Source organism: Salmo trutta, chromosome 17 (assembly GCF_901001165.1).
Source record: "Salmo trutta chromosome 17, fSalTru1.1, whole genome shotgun sequence".
Taxonomy (NCBI): domain Eukaryota; kingdom Metazoa; phylum Chordata; class Actinopteri; order Salmoniformes; family Salmonidae; genus Salmo; species Salmo trutta.
The window spans coordinates 33772226-33791724 of NC_042973.1; the positions used below are offsets into that span (position 1 = coordinate 33772226).

Consider the following 19499-nt stretch of genomic DNA (forward strand, 5'->3'; position numbering starts at 1 on the left):
GATAACCTAGGAAATTCATTTTTCTGTCGATGATAGCAAGCTGTCAAGGCCCTGAGGGAGCAAAGCTGCCCCAAACCATGATGCTTCCACCACCATACTTTACAGTTGGGATGAGGTTTTGATGTTGGTGTGCTGTGCCTTTTTCTCCACACATAGTGTTGTGTGTTCCTTCCAAACAACTCAACTTTAGTTTCATCTGTTCACAGAATATTTTGCCGGTAGCGCTGTGGAACTTCCAGGTGCTCTTTTGAAAACGTCAGACGTGCAACAATGTTTTCTCTTCAACAGCAGTGGCTTCTTTCTGTGGTGTCCTCCCATGAACACCATTTTTGTTTAGTGTTTTATGTATCGTAGACTCGTCAACAGAGATGTTGGCATTTTACAGAGATTTCTGTAACTCTTTTGCTGACACTCTAGGATTCTTCTTAACCTCATGGAGCCTTCTGTACTGTGCTCTTGCAGTCATCTTTGCAGGATGGCCACTCCTGGGGAGAGTAGCAACAGTGTTGAACTTTCTCCATTTATAGACAATTTGTCTTACCGTGGACTGATGAACGTCAAGGCTGTTAGAGATACTTTTGTAAACCTTTCCAGCTTTATGCAAGTAAATAATTCTTAATCTTAGTTCTTCTGAGATCTCTTTAGTTCGAGGCATGGTTCACATCAGTCAATGATTCTTGTGAATAGCAAACTCAAATTTTGTGAGTGTTTTTATAGGGAAAGGCAGCTCTAACCTTCATCTCCAATCTCGTCTCATTGATTGGACTCCAGGTTAGCTGACTCCTGACTCCAATTAGCTTTTGAAAAAGTCATTAGCCTAGGGGTTCACATACTTTTTTCCCACCCTACACTGTGAATGTTTAAATGATGTATTCAATATAGACAAGAAAAATACAATCATTGTGTGTTATTAGTTTAAGCACACTAGGTTTGTCTATTGTTGTGATCAGCTAAAATTTGATGACCTATTTATACAGAAATCCAGGTAATTACAAAGGGTTCACATATTCTTTCTTGCCACTGTACCTGTTTACTGAAGTAGAGACATTCTGTCTGAGAGAGAGAAAGAGAAGAGTAATCTCGGTTAACCCAGAACTAAAGTCATCTGGTTCACAGTTTGTAGGAACCACGTTTCCCAGCAATGTACTCTCTCTCTCTCTCTCTCTCTCTCTCTCTCTCTCTCTCTCTCTCTCTCTCTCTCTATGTCTGTTGGTCTATTTCTTTGTCCGTTCCATTTATTATAGCTTCTATTTTCTGTCTGCGTCTCTCTTCATCTTTGCATTTTAGACCATCTTTGTTGTAGTGAAAGTCACCCAGAAAAGTAACTTTGGTGAGGTGTTGTTTATATATTGTATTATTCTAAGGATAGCAGGTTATAGGTTCAGTTTAGCTATTGTCCTTAAACGTTTGATTGAAGGAGAGTGAAGGACGGCAGAAAACCGTTGTGGAATTTATTGCAGACTGAATGCAGCTGTAGACAATGGCATTGGACAAAATAGGCTGTACAAAACCTGTCTGAATCAACTAGGCCCTACAGCCAAGAGGGCAATTCCACGCTAACAGAATTGTTCTGAGATTCAGATTTTTGAAATGTATGCCAAACAAAAACCATTGATTTCAAAGTTTAACAAACTATACAGCTCTATGCACAATGACTACTTTTAACAATTTACATGAGAACATACATTTACAGGAAAAGCTGTGCAGATCCAAAGTTTGGTAACAAAATGTAGGTAAAATCTCCCTCAGTTTGTGTCCATGTAACTCTGTTAAATATCTCTTAAGATATTACGATTCAACAAATTCTGCAGAAAGAATGGTTTGCAGAGATGAACGTGGTACTTTCAGGCATTTGGAAATTGCTCCCAAGGATGAACCAGACTTGTGGAGGTCTACAATTCTTTTTCTGAGGTCTTGGCTGATTTCATTTGATTTTCCCATGATGTCAAGCAAAGAGGCACTGAGTTTGAAGGTAGGCCTTGAAATACATCCACAGGTACACCTCCAAATGACTCAAATTATGTCAACTAGCCCATAAGAAGCTTCTAAAGCCATGACATCATTTTCTGGAATTTTCCAAGCTGTTTAAAGGATGAACGTACTTTGGTGCGAAAAGTGTAAATCAATCCCAGAACAGCATGCTGGAGGAAACAGATGCAATAGTATCTATATCCATAGTAAAACGATAGTACGACAGTATCAATAGTATCTATATCCACAGTAAAACGAGTCCTATATTGACATAACCTGAATGGCCGCTCAGCAAGGAAGAAGCCACTGCTCCAAAACCGCCATAAAAAAGCCAGACTACGATTTGCAACTGCATATGGGGACAAAGATCGTACTTTTTGGACAAATGTCCTCTGGTATGATGAAACAAAAATATAACTTTTTGGCCATAATGACCATCATTATGTTTGGAAGAAAAAGGGGGACGCTTGCAAGCCGAAGAACACCATTCCAACCGTGAAGCACGGGGGTGGCAGCATCGTGTCATGGGGGTGCTTTGCTGCAGGAGGGACTGGTGCACTTCACAAAATAGATGGTATGATGAGGAGGAAAATTATGTGGATATATTGAAGCAATATCTCAAGACATCAGTCAGGAAGTTAAAGCTTGGTCGCAAATGGGTCTTCCAAATGAACAATGACCCCAAGCATACTTCCAAATTTGTGTCAAAATGGCTTAAGGACAACAAAGTCAAGGTATTGGAGTGGCCATAACAAAGCCCTGACCTTAATCCTATAGAGAATTTGTGGGCAGAACTGAAAAAGTGTGTGCGAGCAAGGAGGCCTACAAACCTGACTCAGTTACACCAGCTCTGTCAGGAGGAATGGGCCAAAATTCACCCAACTTATTGTGGGAAGCTTGTGGAAGGCTACCCGAAATGTTTGACCCTTTTTAAACAATTTAAAGGCAAAGGTACTAAATACTAATTGAGTGTATGTAAACTTCTGACCCACTGGGAATGTGATGAAAGAAATACAAGCTGAAATAAATCATTCTCTCTACTATTATTCTGACATTTCACATTTTTAAAATAAAGTGGTGATGATCCTAACTGACCTAAAACAGGGAATTTTTACGTGGATTAAATGTCAGGATTTGTGAAAAACTGATTTAAAACGTATTTGGCTAAGGTGTATGTAAACTCCCGACTTCAACTGTATAATTTGGACCATATATTAAAACAGTGATTTAATTTAAGCCGAAATACAATGTCATTAGTGGAATATTAGAAACATTAATTTGAATTAATCTTATAAACAAATTGACAAAATATCTTTCTCGTAAACTTGCTCCAAGATCACCTTCACTCTCCTCTCTCCTTTATTCTCCTCTCATCCTCACTCTTCCTCCCTCTTCTCTCTCTTCTTCCACTCAGTTGCTCTGATGCCCCAGGAGTAAAGCAGGACTGCACAGCTTCCTCTCCCACTGAGCGAGGAAAATCTGTGTGAGGTTCCACATATGGTATGAACATATGGATAAACAATGCTCTCCCTCCTGTAGTAAGCACTTGTAGTAAGAACCCAGGTCATCTTTGGTCAAGTTGGTGGTGCAGAGAAAGAAGCTATTCTCAGTCAACTTCAGCTTGGTGCATGAAAGACTGTCAAACTGGAACCATTTAACTCTCATGTTGTCACCACCTCTTGCTCCCAGACATGGCAGGTCTACTCTCTCTCCTATGAAAATCTCAATTTCAACCGGATGAAACCGCCTATAGAGAGGAGGTCAGTGACCTGGCAGTATGGTGTCAGGACAACAACATCTCCCTCAACGTCAGCAAGACAAAGGAGGTCATCACGGACTACAGGAAACAGAGAGCAGAGCACGCCCCCATCCATATTGACGGGGCTGTAGTGGAGCGGGTCGAGAACTTCAAGTTCCTTGTTGTCCACATCACTAAGGAATTAACACGTTCCACACACCAACATAGTCATGAGAAAGGAACAACAAAGCCTCTTCCCCCAGGAGGCTGAAAAGATTTGGCATGGGCAGCTGCACCATTGAGAGCATCTTGACTGGCTGCATCACCGTTTGACATGGCAACTGCTTGGCATCCGACGGCAAAGCTCTACAGAGGGTAGGGCACACGGCCCAATACATCACTGGGGCCAAGCTTTCTGCCATCCAGTACCTCTATACCAGATGGTGTCAGAGGAAGGCCCTAAAAATTGTCAAAGACTCCAGCCACCTAAGCCATAGACTGTTCTCTCTCTGCTATTACACGGCAAGCAGTACCGATGCACCAAGTCTGGATCAACAGGCCCTGAACAGCTTCTACCCCCAAGCCAAAAGACTACTAAATTGTTAACCAATAGCCACCCGGACTACTCTACCTATATTTACATATCTACCTCAATTACCTCTTAACCTGCACATCGACTCTGTACTGTTATCCCGTCTATACAGCCAAGTTGTTGTTACTCATTGCGTATTTATTCCTTGTATTATAATTGTTTTCTATATATTTTTCCCAGCAAACCAAAAACTGTCCAGTCGTACTGATTATTATAGACTGTTTGTATAATACATTCACCTGATGTTGCAAGACATTTCCTAAGACACGTTTAATCTGTTCTTTAAATACCTATGTGAAAATGCTGTTCTTTAAATACCTATGTGAAAACGCTGTTCATTGACTACAGTGCAGCATTCAACACTAATGTCCCCTCCAAGCTTGTCACCAAGCTTAGGACTCTGGGTCTGAACACCTCCCTCTGCAACTGGATCCTGGACTTCCTGACGGGCCAACCTCAGGTGGTGAGGGTAGGCAACATCACCTCAGCCACGCTGACACTTAACAAAGGGGCCCAACAGGGGTGTGTATTTAGTCCCCTCCTGTACTCCTTGTTTACCCACAACTGTGTGACCACGCACAACTCCAAAACCATTATCAAGTTCGCTGATGACACAACGGTGGTAGGCCTGATCACCGGCGACGATGAGTCAGCCTGCAAGGAGGAGGTCAGGGACCTGGCAGTGTGGTGCCAGAGCAATAACCTCTCTCAATGTCAGCAAGGACAAGGAGCTGACGTGGACTACAGGAAATGGGGGGGTGAGCATGCCCCCATCCACATTAGACGGGGCGACAGTGGAGCAGGTAGACAGCTTCAAGTTCCTCGGTGTCCAGGTCACTAAAAAACTTAAACTGATCCAAGCACACATGCACAGTCGTGAAGAAGGTGCGACAGTGCCTCTTAACCCTCAGGAGGTTGAAAAAGTGTGGCATGGGCCTTCAAATCGTATTGACTGGCTGCATCGCTGCTTTGTATGTCAATAGCACCGCCCTTGGCTTCATGGCGACAGGCTCTTGAACAGCTTTTATCCCCAAGCTAACAACTGTTAAATAGCTAACAAAATAGCTACACGGACTATCTAAGTTAACCTTGTATCTTTATAGACCTTTTATTTCAATCTTGCTCTGTCTCTATGCACACTGGGCCTTACACACTCACACACCCACACTGTCACTCCAACACACACACAAACACTCACTGCATCATTTGCTCAGTCACACATAATATGCACATACATTTATACTGACTCTACACACCAAAACACACTCACATGCAAGCTGCTGCTACTCTGTTTATCTTATATCCTGTTGCCTAGTCACCTTACCCCTATACATATCTACCTACATCAGTCCAGTATCCCTGCACATTGTAAATATGGTATTGGAAATGACTTTTTAAATATTTCCTATATATAGTATGGTTACCTACTTACTTATTTCCTTTATTGTGTATTTCATATTTCCTATTCTTGTTTCTCGTGTTTTTTTCAATATATACGTTGTTATTGATTATTGCATTGTTGTTTTTTCTGCTTGCAAGAAAGACATTTCATGTGACATTAAAACTTGAAATGTTCCCAGAATGTTTCATTAGGTTGTGGGAACAGTCTTTTTGAGAACATTATAGGGACATCACAAGAGATATCCCCACGGGGGACTAGTACAGAAAAAAACATGTATGAAATGTATGCATTCACTACTATAAGTCGCTCTGGATAAGAGCGTCTGCTAAATGACTAAAATGTAAATGTAAATATGTTCCCAAAACCCAAAAGCTGTCCAGATGTGCGGATGATTTATTTTCGGGTACAAAAAACATTCACTTGATCTTACAAGAACGTTCCCAGAACACATTTTGTCTGTTCTTTAAAGGTTCCCAGAATGTTTCTTTAGGTTGTGGGAACATTGTTGGGATATGAGAAGAGGTAGGTTCCCAAAACACTAAAACTCTCCAGTTGTACTGACATTCAGATCATTTTTGTGTCAGGGTGCACAAAACATTCCTTTGATGTTGTAAGAATGTTGACAGAATATCCTTCCTGAGTTCTTTAGCCCTCCTGTTGTGTTCGTTTCATGTGAATTAAGTCTGTGTTCCCGGTCCAAAATTACCGCCCCATTATTGCTGATTATAAATCCATAATAATACATATATTATCACCTAATGTTGTGTTAGATCTTTTTATCAACTTAAGTTATTGTGAACATTACAAGTTTTGAACTTCTATTTGCTATTTATGGCCTGTAGGCCTTATTGACCTGAGCTCATACAACTCGTTTTTGAGTAAAAAAATAGCAAAATGTATGGATTATTTTGACTATAATAAATACTCAGATGAAACATATTTTGCTATTTATCAGAGACTACTTTGTGTCAAAGTTTAACAAGGACTCTCTCCTCCTCACCAGTGTCATGATCAAAGATATGATCAAGAGCCTCACATACAGTATATCGTTTGGTCATTGTGCTGCAACAGAATGAAATGTGAGCAAGGCCTCAAAGAATATTTATATACCAGAGCTGCCAGAAACGTTCTATATATTATTGAAACAATGTTGCGATTGTTTGTGAGAATGCCAACAGGTGTGGTTCCCGTGGGGGAATGATTCTATTGGGGAAAGGTTCCCGTGGGGGTTGCCATGGAAGCCAAGAAGGAGAGTGAGGTGTGTGTGTGTGTGTGTGTGTGTGTGTGTGTGTGTGTGTGTGTGTGTGTGTGTGTGTGTGTGTGTGTGTGTGTGCTCAAACACACATGCATGTGGAGGTCTGGGAGAGGAAGTGTGTCCATCTGATGAATGGTCATGTGCCTGAATTCAATTTTATACAGTAATTGTAGTCTCACCCATTCATGTCTAATGACCGGGAACGCCACAGGTGTACAAAAGTTAAATAAAATACCCAGAATGTATTGAAAATCATCCAAATGTGTTTTGTGTGTTCAGATGCCCTGTGTGGACAAAGTCATGGAACCTAATTGTCACGACTTCCGCCGAAGTCGGTCCCTCTCCTAGTTCGGGCGGCGTTCGGCGGTCGACGTCGCCGGCCTTCTAGCCATCGCTGATCCACCTTTCATTTTCCATTGGTTTTGACTTGTCTTCCCTCACACCTGGTTTTAATTCCATCAATTACATGTGTATTTAACCCTCTGTTCCCCCCATGTCCTTATCCGGAATTGTTGATTGTAAGAGTTTGTGCACGTTATGTCTGGCGTGCAAAGGGTTTTGTCCCATTGTATTTATTTATTGTTTTTGTTCAGGATGATTTATATTATTAAACTGCACCGTTGTAACACAGTCTTTGCTCTCCTGCGCCTGACTTCTCTGCCGCCAGTACGCACGCATTACACTTATGACAATCAGATTAAATTAACTACATTTCTCAGAGAGAAAACTTATAAATCGGTCCAATTCGACCGGAACACAGCAGGAGGGTTAAAGGTTACCAGAACATTTAACTAGGTTATGTGAACAGTGTGGGTACGTTACAAAAGATAGGTTCCCAAAACACTAAATATGCTCAGTTGTGAAGACAATCATACAATGTTTAAGTTAGGTTGCACAGAACACTCCTGTAATGTTGTAAGAATGTTGACAGAACACCTGGTCTAAGTTCTCAGAGCGTGTATTTAAGATATGGGTGTTGCAAGAATATTATTGTGATATTCACGAAGGTTGCACAGAACATTCCCACAATGTTGCACAATGTTCCACAATTTTCTAAAATAAAAATGATGGTCGTTCATAACATATTTGTTTTAGGTTTAACATAAAATTCCATTGATGTTCACACAATATACATTTGACTTTGTATTGGAGGTCCTTAGAACATTTCAAGAACATTTACAAAATTGTGTATATATATAAGTTATAACTAATATTACCACACATTCTCAGCATGCAAATGTGTAGCTCCTTAAAGCAGATTGGAATACATCCCCATTATGTTTCTCACCAGATTTAATGGCAATTCAAATTTGAAGGTGATATACATGGCATTTTAATTTCATTCATAGGACATTTGAACAGAATTTAATCATACAGACTCAACCATATTTGTTTTACACTTCATATGGTGACAATCTGCTCATGTGCAGTTTGAACCTGTGCCACCAGAGAAGCTCTCTTACATAGTTTTAGTTATGGCAGTATGGTCAATCAGGAATTCCACGTTTCCTTTATAGCCTTCTTATACATAACTAACCAAGGAAAATACTGGTAGATTGGTTATTCACCATCACTTCACCATCCTCTTTATATGCTGCTCACTTCTGGGCCTATATTTACAAGGTATCCAAGACTATGACCGCTGATCTAGGACCACTTTTCGTCTCAAAGTAGGAATTATATCAGATGTTTCAAGTTGAACAGTCAATTTTAACACAAATGTTTGTTTTTTTACAGTTAGTCTAAATTCCGCACCCATAAAATATTGTTGCATGTGTATGATTACCGTAACTTCCGGACTATTGAGCGCACCTGAATATAAGCCGCACCCACTGAATTAAAAAAAAAATATTAGTTTGAACATAAATAAGCCGCACATGTCTATAAGCCGCAGGTGCCTACCGGTACATTGAAATAAATTAACTTTACACAGGCTTTAACGAAATACGGCTTGTAACAAAAATAAAAAGGCTTTAACGAAACACGGCTTGTAACAATAATAAATAGGCTTTAACGAAACACGGCTTGTAACAAAAAAATAAAACTTTTGCAGTAAGCTTTAGTTGTCTTTTTGCACTGAGTCAATTCCTCACGCTGCTGTTTCCAACGTCTTATCATCGACTCATTAAGACCAAGCTCCCATGCAGCAGCTCTATTTCCTTTTCCAACAGCCAGATCAATCGACTTCAACTTGAAAGCTGCATCATATGCATTTCTCCGTGTCTTTGCCATGATGAGGGTGACAAAATGACTACCGTAATCAGAATGATGGGAAGTTTGAGAGCGCTCGATTTAATCTAAACAGTAAACAATAAAGTTGTTTGATCTTAACCCGTTCGGCAATTTCATTGGTCTAATGAAAGCTTCATGCCGCCAAAAAACTGAGCACGTCACAGAATGTGTTTTAAAAAAAAATAAAAAATGAAAGCGGGAAAAATCCATATATTAGCCGCGTCATTTTTTATGCCGCGAGGGAAAAAAGTTGCGGCTTTTAGTCCGGAAATTACGGTAAATGCTGTTCAGATGTCCTAAGCATTAAATAATGTGTAGATTGTCAACATATGAAGTGTAAAAAATATGGTTGTGTTTGTATAATTAAAGATAGAACCATTTCCCTTACAAAAAACCCTTGTCTTCCAAAAAGGGTTATTCAAATCAAGACGGTCCCTCCACAACGAACCCTTTTGGAAATCTTTTTTCTAAGAGTGTAGCTCAGTGCTCCACAATGGGGTAACTAGAGGGAATGCTTTACCAAAACATACACTATGTAGGTCTCCTTTGACAAACAGGTTTTATGTTATATATAACGAATACGTTTTTTTTACATTGTAGTATGACTAGGAATAAAACCTATAAAATAAAACGCTGATCAGATGGTCACTGATATCCTAAATACTGTATGGCACAGCTGGCTTCAGACCTGCTCTTGAGCCAGACACTTCAATACCTCCAGTTAACATTGAGACCATGCGTAATGTATCAAGATAGGGGCCTGAGGTGGGAGTTCATGAGTCTGTTGATGCAACCTCTTCTCTGGTCAAGGGTTTCTAACACCATCCTTGTGATTTGTTCTCTATGGCAGGAAATAATTGATCAATGATTATATTATTTGATAACTGTGAATTATTTAGTTCATTATAAGGCGTGCATGCTCTCTCTCCCTCTCTCCTCTTTCCTTTACTTTGCTCTGCACTGCGGTCTGTGCAGAGTGGGGTGTTAAACTGTGTTTTCATTTGTTTGGGTATACACACACACACTGTATTATAAGCCACACCTAACTTTCCCCTGCTCTCTCCTCTCTCCCTCCAGAAATGTATGAAGTTCGATGCGGACGCTCCTATCTGGTTGTCTAAGCAGCGTATCCTGTGTACTTTGAACCACAGCCTGAAGGACGTGCTGAACTACGGCCTCTTCCAGCCAGCTTACAATGGAAAGGCTGGTAAGTTCCTGGACGAGGAGAGGCAGCTGAAGGAATACCCACTACCTTCTGCTACACCTGTACCATACCTGGAGGTAGGCCTGCCCCCTCTCTCATTAACATACTCTTTCTATGTGTGTCTTATGGTGCGTATTAGTATGTGTTGTCTGTGAATGTTTGTTTGTTTGTGCGTGTGTGTGTGCTTGAGTGTGTGTGTGTTGGAGTGTATGTTCTCTCTCCTGTTGCTGTCATGGTATTGCTATCATATGCCTTTTCCCATGAGAGACGAAACCTTAGGAGCCGGATATCACCTGTCAATCATTCAATTATCTACTCTGTTCTGTGAGTTAGATATGTGTGCATATGTGTGTGAGAGAGACTCAGCAAAGATAGTCACACTCTGACAGCAGTGTTCTCAGCTCCCAGATGTCATCTCTAACAGTTCATTGTAGCCTGTGTCGATCATGGTTGGTGATTATATAAAAACACAGCCAATGTGAAGATGTGGTGTTTTTACAGTGACTAAACATCATTAGATCTCTCTCTGACAGGATTCTAGATATAGAGAGAGTTCACTGGAGTGCACTCCAACCTTCTCCAGCGAATTGATTATATAATCCATTATTTGATTTATTAAAAGTCAGGCTACATTGTTTGAACACAAATGTTTAATTCCTGGGGGTTTTGAAAGTGTAATATTATTCTTATATCTGTGTTTGTCGTGAGCAAAGTGCAATGTTTCTCCCTATAAATACAGATTGAGTGTTTTCTTCAGATGTCAAGGATGCAGCAACAGTAGGCTAGATGCTGTTGTTGCAGGTAGTTGGATCTTGTTCAGGTAGCAGAATGTCTGCAGGTAAATCTTCGATGCAGGTAGATTTGGTCTGAAGTCAGGGGGATGATGGAGCTGGAGAAAGTCCAAGGGTGTTACTGTGGCATGATGAAATCATGTTGTACAATTCCACCCTGGTGATAAATGACAACTTCTTTATGTCTAATTTTATTCCTCATACTACAATGGGCACTATATTATTCCTAGCTTCCATGGGCGCTGTGCCTGGTTAATAAGAGAGTTTTGTGGTATATACAGGTAACTGACAAAATAATAAAGTATATTGAAAGCAGGTGCTTCCACACAGGTGTGCTTCCTGAGTTAATTAAGCATTATTTTGGCTACCATGGCTATGCCCCCATAAGATGACAATGCCCCCCATCCACAGGGCATGAGTATTCACTGCCATGGCCGTCTCAGTAACCAGATTGAACACTTATGGGAGATTTTGGAGTAGCGCCTGAGACACCACCATCAACAAAACACCAAATGATGGAATTTCTCGTGGAAGAATGGTGTCGTATCCCTCCAAAAGTGTTCCAGACACTTGTAGAATCTATGCCAAGGTGCATTGAAGCTGTTCTGGCTTGTGGTTGCCTGTGCGTTTGTATAGTATAGTATGTAGCTGTGTGTCTGTGTGTACTGTATGTCAGGCAGTCATAACTGACTGGTGTTTTATTGAACTCATTGTGAGAGGCCCTGCACATTTAGAAATATCTAACTACCCAGGGCTATGCTGTGTGTATGTGCGTATCGTGGGTGTGTGCTCGCGTGTTTGTCTGTGTGTGTGTCTGTGTGTGTACAGTAAGCCAAGGGCCATGGTCTATGGTATTTGTCTCTCATGAAGATCCATCCCTGATGAAAAAAACAGCATAGACCAGCATAGGCTTGAATCCAGGCTTGTATTTTTGCTGGTGACCAGTCTTCGTTGTGTTTTCGCTAGTGACCAGCCTTCGTTGTGTTTTTTTCTGGTGACCATCTGTTGTTGTGTTTTTGCTGGTGATCAGCCGTTGCAGTATTTTGGACACTGGTCACCCGCTAAACCAGCAGCAAGTCACATTATGCTGCTTGCAAAGTGATGTCTAACAATCCAACAACTGGATATTTTATTCAGCCGCAATCTGCATTCCGAATGACTGCCAGGGTTAGGAAGATTATTTGGTACACCCATCTAGGGTCGGACCGGGTCGGACCCACCTTTGCATCCAGAACAGCCTGAATTCTTCAGGACATGGATTACACATGGTGTCAGAAATGTTCTACAGGGATGTTGGTCCATGCTGAAGGGATGACATCACGCTGTTGCTGTAGATTGGACGGTGGTACATTTACCGGCTCGATTTGGTCTTATGTAGCAAACTTGAAATTGTGTTTTTTTACATTGGATGAGTGTCACGCCTGCTCCCACTCTCAAACTCTGGCACTCGAGGGCGCCTGACTGCCTATCATTATGCACAACCGACCCCTTCATTACGCACACCTGCGTCTCATTGGACCGACCTGAACTCCATCATTATTTGAATGCCTCCCCTTTATCTGTCTGTTTCCTCTGTTTGTTCCCGGTGTCTGCATTGATATCGTTACTTTGTCCCCTGTACAGACGCAGTTTCTGTCCTGTTTCATGTCCATAATTTATTAAATGTTTTCCCTGTACTTGCTTCCTGTATCCAGCGTTGATCCTCACAAAAAGTAAAGACTCAGAGCTAGAAAATTGTATATCATACTGTCATGACGTTGGCCTGTGGGTAAGGTTTATGACCCCCCCATAAATACCCTTCTCCCTTCCCCTCTCTCTCTGACCCTAATGAAGGAATTGAATAGCCTGTGTTAAATATAGAGAGTCTGGGAACATCAAACAAATGGGGAAAAGGAACCATCTTTTGATAATAAAACCAGTTGGAAATATGCTTGATAACGTAATGAGTATGTATGTCAGTTCATTGTTATCTGAGACATTATGATTGATGACAGGACGACATCAACTGTACCTGAGAAAGTATACACCCTCTAGTTATCAGAGTCACATGGAATTGTTATGCAATTGAAATGTTTGATATTGAAATTGTTTGTTAGGAGATTAAATGTAATTTTAGCTTCCAAATGAGAGAATTGGGTTTTCATAAGGAATGTGCCCTGCTCGATCAGTGGCCAACCCTGTGAAGAGACGGGTTATAAACGATGAAACACCTCCTTCCCTCCTCTCCACTATATAAGTCTTTGACGAAAAGACATTCACGGGTTCCAGTACGGGAGGTCTGCAGCCTGCATCAGAAGGACACACATGTTAACTAAACCATATCAAGGACAGAACTAAGCCAAACTCGGCGTGAGCTTTGATGGCGAATGGTATGAACTTTGAGCTTATTCACTACAGAAGTGATACTTCCTAGCCGTTGAGTTAGCCGCTGCTAACGTGGGCTAGGAAAGGACGGACGACGGATCCAGTCTAACAACCAGACGAAGATACCACCACGTACCCAATTTACCACCATTGACATTCTTCCACTACGGGAAGATCTGGTGGCCAACCCGGCCAGCATCTACGACCAATCTACCGAAGCGCAGCTCAGAGTAAATATTTATTGCATTTTCCTTTTCCAAATGGGCGGTAATTTAGAATGCATAAGATAATGTATTTACGATAGCATAGCTGCTGTTTCTTTGTTCCTAAATCTTCCCGCTCTTTCATTCAGGCCCAACCCCCCTTTCCTTTGTGTAACCAGCCATGATACAGGTTCCGTCCACCAGGACGTTTTCTGTATGACATCATATGTATTCTGTGTATTTGTAATTCTGTGTGATTAGTTAGGTATTTAGTAAATAAATAATTAAACCCAATTTTGTATTGCTGATTCAACTTGTTAGCCAGGGTTCGTGAAGATAACCAAGAACTTACAACTTTCATGATGAGACTGAAAATAAGATCAGGGTTAATATTGACTGCTATCGATGTAAAATATTACTAAGTATTTTAAGAGTTTATTCGGAAGATAACAGCTCTATAAACGTTCTTCTGTGGTGCCCCGACTTTCTAGTTAATTACATTTACATGATTAGCTTAATCAGGTAATATTAATTACAGAGAAATAATTTTATAAGTTAGCATGTCATATCACTTAATCCGGCATAGCCAAAGACACGACATAATGGAGCCCCCGTGCGAGGAATCTAAAATAGGATGAAGCTTTCATTTTGATTCAGCCTATATAAAATTGAAAAGCAGATTACATAATATACCAAGTTGATTATATACATTATGGGAATTGTAGATCGGAATTATTGGTGCGTGTGTGCTCTGGAGAATCGCCTCAGTGTTGTGCTCTGAGGTAGTCAGTGGGTAGCATACCCTATACAGTTCTGTATGAGGGCTGATAAAGCTATCTGATAAATAGCGCGTTTGGCCAAACGCAGGGCTATTTCTGCCTCGCGCGTTTCAGACGCGTGTTGGCTAGGTCATTATTAATTTCTCGAGCGAGGACAAAGACCCAGCCGATTGAAATTTAGGAGAGATTAGCTTGACCAGTTTATAAGTATCTCTCTGTCGGTCTCTTGCGTTTCGATGCGAGGAGACCACGGTGCATTTTGTTGTTTAACGCGAGTTCCGGTTAAAACATCGTCAAATATCGCCGAAAAGGGTTTGAACATAATACGTTATAAGTAAAACCTTTCCCTTGCCAAGGGAATCCTATGTGAGCATTTTTCAGGCATCAAGTAGCATTAGCTTGCTCGAGATGCTAAGCTAACAAAAGGGAAAACAGCCATTTTGTTTGTGCCACATTGTAATTCATCCGACTTGCGGAACAAAAGTCCTGCCCTGGGTACTTCCGTTGATTTCAACGTGTGCCAGCAGACTCCCCTATGAGAGTCACCAGTACTTTTCTTCAAATAATTAGTCAGGTGACACTCAAGTCGTTACTCATGATATCCAGACGGATATCGATGTCTTATTCAATTGAACTAATAAGTGAAATTGCCAGATTTACATTCTCAAGTGGATCTTTAAAAAAAAAAAAATATCCAAATTGATGAGTTTTCTAAATGAGACATTGTAATCTTTTTTCCACATTAACCTAGATGAATAAACCTCTCAGGTTAATTAAAGTTTAAATCCCAAATAGCCTATACAGGTTTGATTTATCATTAAAATTGATCAATCAGTAAAATTAGTTTTTTGCAAAACCCATTCAGTAATCCAGTACTGACAGAAGTCCCGCCCCAGCGGGAATCCCATGTGGTTTCGGCCCAAGGAAGAAGTGTACCATAGTGGGAAGTGTGCCAACATTTGATCTACTGTTTACACTTATGATATCCAATCAATGGAGATTGTATGGATTATCATCTCATTCAATTTAATAAGTTAAATTGTTGAACATACCTTAATGTTCTTCCAATCAAATGAGACACTTTTAAAACTTCTCATATTAACCTGGATGAAGCAACCTCTAAGGTTAATTCAAGTTTAATACCCAGATAGCCTACCCAGGTAGGATTAATCATTGGCATTGATTAATTCATTCAATTTGCTTTTGCAAAATTCATTCACATCCAACTTCCACATTACTGGTACAGTACTGATGGTTCGTCAACATCTATAAATAGATTAAACTTGTCTTTGCAGCTTCCAATGAATTCCAACCCAAACATTGAATAAAATAGGAACATTTTTCCTCTAAATTTTTCTAATAATGTGCAAGCTACCAAAGGAGGTGGTCACCACTCCTCCGCTAATTAGGGAACCTCCACCCATAAAAGGATTGATCTCTGACCTCAGCAGCGATACCAACCCTAATTATGCCATTAGTGAAAAATCAGCCGAAATTGCGAACGCTGTCCAAAATCAACCATCAAACACAGGCTTTGTGACGGTTCTCTCCACTTTAGCACTTATGTATCGCCATCAAAGGTTGGCATCGATCCAATACCACAGTGCACAGCTGAAGCACGTGCAAGACATGGCTAACATGAGGGCACAGGTGGAGAGAACTGAGCAACTATTGACAAAAGCAGGAAATGAAAACATTCTGCTAGTCGAGGAACTGCGTTTGAAATCGGAACAATTAAAAGTAATTGCAAATACTTATGATGATGAACGAGCACAAGCTCTTCAACAAAATCATATGCTACAGGAACAACTCGATTTAGCCAAAACTAGATACGATGATGTCCACGCCAAACTAGATAAATCTGAAGAGTTATCTACAAACAGGAGCGCTCAACTTGACAACATGCATGCTGTTTTGTTGAATGTTACTCAAAATAACACGGTGCTCCTCAAAGCGCTGCAGACCAAAGACGATCAGTTAATGAACACAGTGACAAAGTTGGATGATAAATCAGCAGAACTTATTGAAGTTGCTGACCAATTGAATGATGAGAGAACTCAGGTGATGAGGATGGAAATATTGATTTCTAAGCAAGCAGAGGAAATCTCATCACTGAATCTCTTGCTCCGTACTCGAGACCTCTATCTGCAAACCATGACAGATAAGTTTGAGACCGAAAGGAGCAGGTGTGACACTCACGTGTCCAAAATTGGTACTCTAAGCGCTCAAGTGGACTCTGCAATGCAGCAGAAGACCACCCTTAGGTACCATCTGGAGGAAGTCCAGAATGGTCACGCTCTACAGCATGACTACCCATCCAAGCAACCGGAGTCCGGTACTCAAAGGAGTGAAGATGATAGGTTTCAGACATTGCCTCCATCATGTGTCCCTCAGTCTTCTCCTCTTGGCCATTCGGCACTGAGTAACATGGAGCCTCTTGGCCAACAAATCCAAAGCTTGGCTTCTCCTCTTGGCCTGTCGGCCCCAATTTCTCCACAGGATGAGGCCAATCCTCTCCGCCCGCTTGGTGCGGAATACCTTGACAAACTCGTCAAGAATTTCCCCACCTTTGATCCCGTTCCAGGTCAGCCAAACGATACTGAGACGTTCCTAGCTGTCATAGAGGACGCGTTGGGTGGCTACCCGAACGCTACGGGTTCTGACAGGGTTTACCTGTTGAAGCGAACGTCGAATAGACACGTGACGAGGTTCATTCGCCTACAACAGCAACACGTGCTAAATGACTACGCTAAACTTGCCACAGCTTTGAAATTAGAATTCAGTGGTTCTGCGACTCGCAAACACGATAGCTCACTGGCTAACACGGTCAAACAAGCTCGGAACGAACACCCACAAGCTTTCTATCATAGGCTTCGTTCAGCTTACTTTGGCCTACTCACGGAAACAGGAATGGAAGAGCTGTTACCATTCAAACAAATGTTTCTGTCGAACATGTATCCCACCTTCATTACCTACTTGGGCCCTGCAGCCCACGTTGGCTTGCCTATCTTACAACTCAGAGAGCTTGCAAGCACAGCTTTTGAGGCATCAAAAGCTCGCAACGCTAAGAGCCCTGACCACTCGGTTTTGAAGTTTAACCAGGAGCACTCACTCCAGTTAGAGGGTGCATTATCAGGTATTGGAGCGTCGAGAGATGACGCACAACAACAGTTTCTACCACGAAACCATGATTCCAATAACCTCCGCGGTCGAAATAACTGTAAAGTACGTAGCCATCAACATGACTACCGCTACAATCGACCCGTTCGCTACGTTCCTGCACCCAACCCACAAAAAGTGTCAGGGCACAAGGGTAACAAAGGGTTGAAGGACGATCAAAACGTAGACCAATGTTCTCCAGAAGTCTTACTATGGGAAGAATTTAAGCGAGAACAATTTGAGAAAAGGGTAAAAGATAAGTCACAAGGACTAGACGGGGAATTACCGGACACCAGGTCCGCAGGAGTTAACACCCATAGCAAGGACGTTAAAGTTCAAATTTCTCCCGCTCTCATTCAAGACCCTATCCAGGGCCCGCTTGATCAAGAAACAAGCCCCCGGGCTCTATCTATAGACTCTGATACAAAAGTTGCGAAGAAAAAGGTCAAACGCTTCGTTAAAGCCAAGCCCACTCAAAATCGGAAAAGTCAATCTGCTTCCATCTTGAACAAACATGGCACATCACGTCGTGGCGAACAACCACTCCACTTTGTGGGGAATATGTCCACTAACCACGAATCTAAACGGCCATACCTGGAAACAGTCCTGGAGGACTGCTTAGCTTGTCATGCGCTAATTGATTCGGGTGCGACAATATCACTCATCTCTCAAACATTGTTTGATGATCTCAAAAGGGCTTTGAAGCCAACTAAACGTTGGTTAAAAGTGGAACGATGCGACACTACACTTCGAGGGGTCACTCAGACTACCTCGCCTCTCACATTGAGAGTCATGCTGAAACTACACTTCCAGGACGTATCGCTCGTTCACCCTGTGTATGTTACCAGCCTCGAAACTGTAACCCTGCTACTTGGAGCAGACTTGATGGATCGATTACTCCCATTGATGGATTGGAAAACCAACCAGGTATGGTCACAGGCGACAGTGCCTTCTCCACTGACCACACTGTCTTCCCCTAACGCTAGCTGCAACGCAGTCCTTCACGAGGGGTATCTGTCAAATGCACCCCTTGGGAAAAAAAACATGTAGAAACCTCTTGGTGCAGAATCCGATCCAAGGAGATATTACGATATCTCGACACATTCCATCAGCCAATCTGATTGACCATTATTTTCATGATTTCGAGCCAGCTGTCTCTGTGAATGAGCAACTTCCCTCCTTCTTGCAGTCGTGCAATACGGTAGTTGAGACGAACTTCTCTGGCCCTTCGGACACTTCCGCAAGCACTGCGGCCGTCTCAGCAAGAAAAACATTGATGTGCAGAGTACACTCTGCTTCCGATGATACACCTTCTGCTTTGTTGGGGACTGTCACCCCTTACAATGACACTAATGGCGTCAGTCCAGCAACTGACCCGATGACTCCCACTGGTGAAACACTTTGCGATATCACAGACCGATATCCTCATCTCAGTTTGCAGGTACTGAAGAGGTCGCCACACGCGGACGCGGTGGTGACTGACAGACCTCGACAGCCACTGAGGGTGTGGAAGCACAAACACCAGGAGATTTGGTTGAAAGGTTACAGCCATTCTCATAATAACGCGGCCACTGACAACTCGTACATAGGGTCCGACCTTTTCGTTTGCGCCTCGGACACCAACACCACCCGCTGGTGGGGGGGTCCCGAGACACAAAGGGGGGGAATAGTAGCCCAGACCCATGATGAGCCTCATCGAGGCCGGTGGGGGGGTCGAGACTACGGACAACACCGTACGAGGCCGCCAGAGCATAAATCAAATCTAGTTGTAAACTCCCCTATGAGAACAGTGAGGAGCAGACAGACCCC

The 19499-nt window shown here is 42.0% G+C and overlaps 1 protein-coding gene across 1 annotated transcript in view; it reads left to right on the top strand.

The window, feature by feature from the left end:
- Window positions 1–19499, top strand: part of LOC115152086 (SH3 and multiple ankyrin repeat domains protein 3-like) — a 168863-nt gene that overhangs the window by 51937 nt on the left and 97427 nt on the right. The window contains exon 2 of the mRNA XM_029696595.1: window positions 10268–10471. Coding sequence (XP_029552455.1) covers window positions 10268–10471 — 204 coding nt within the window. The remainder of the gene's footprint in view (window positions 1–10267; window positions 10472–19499) is intronic.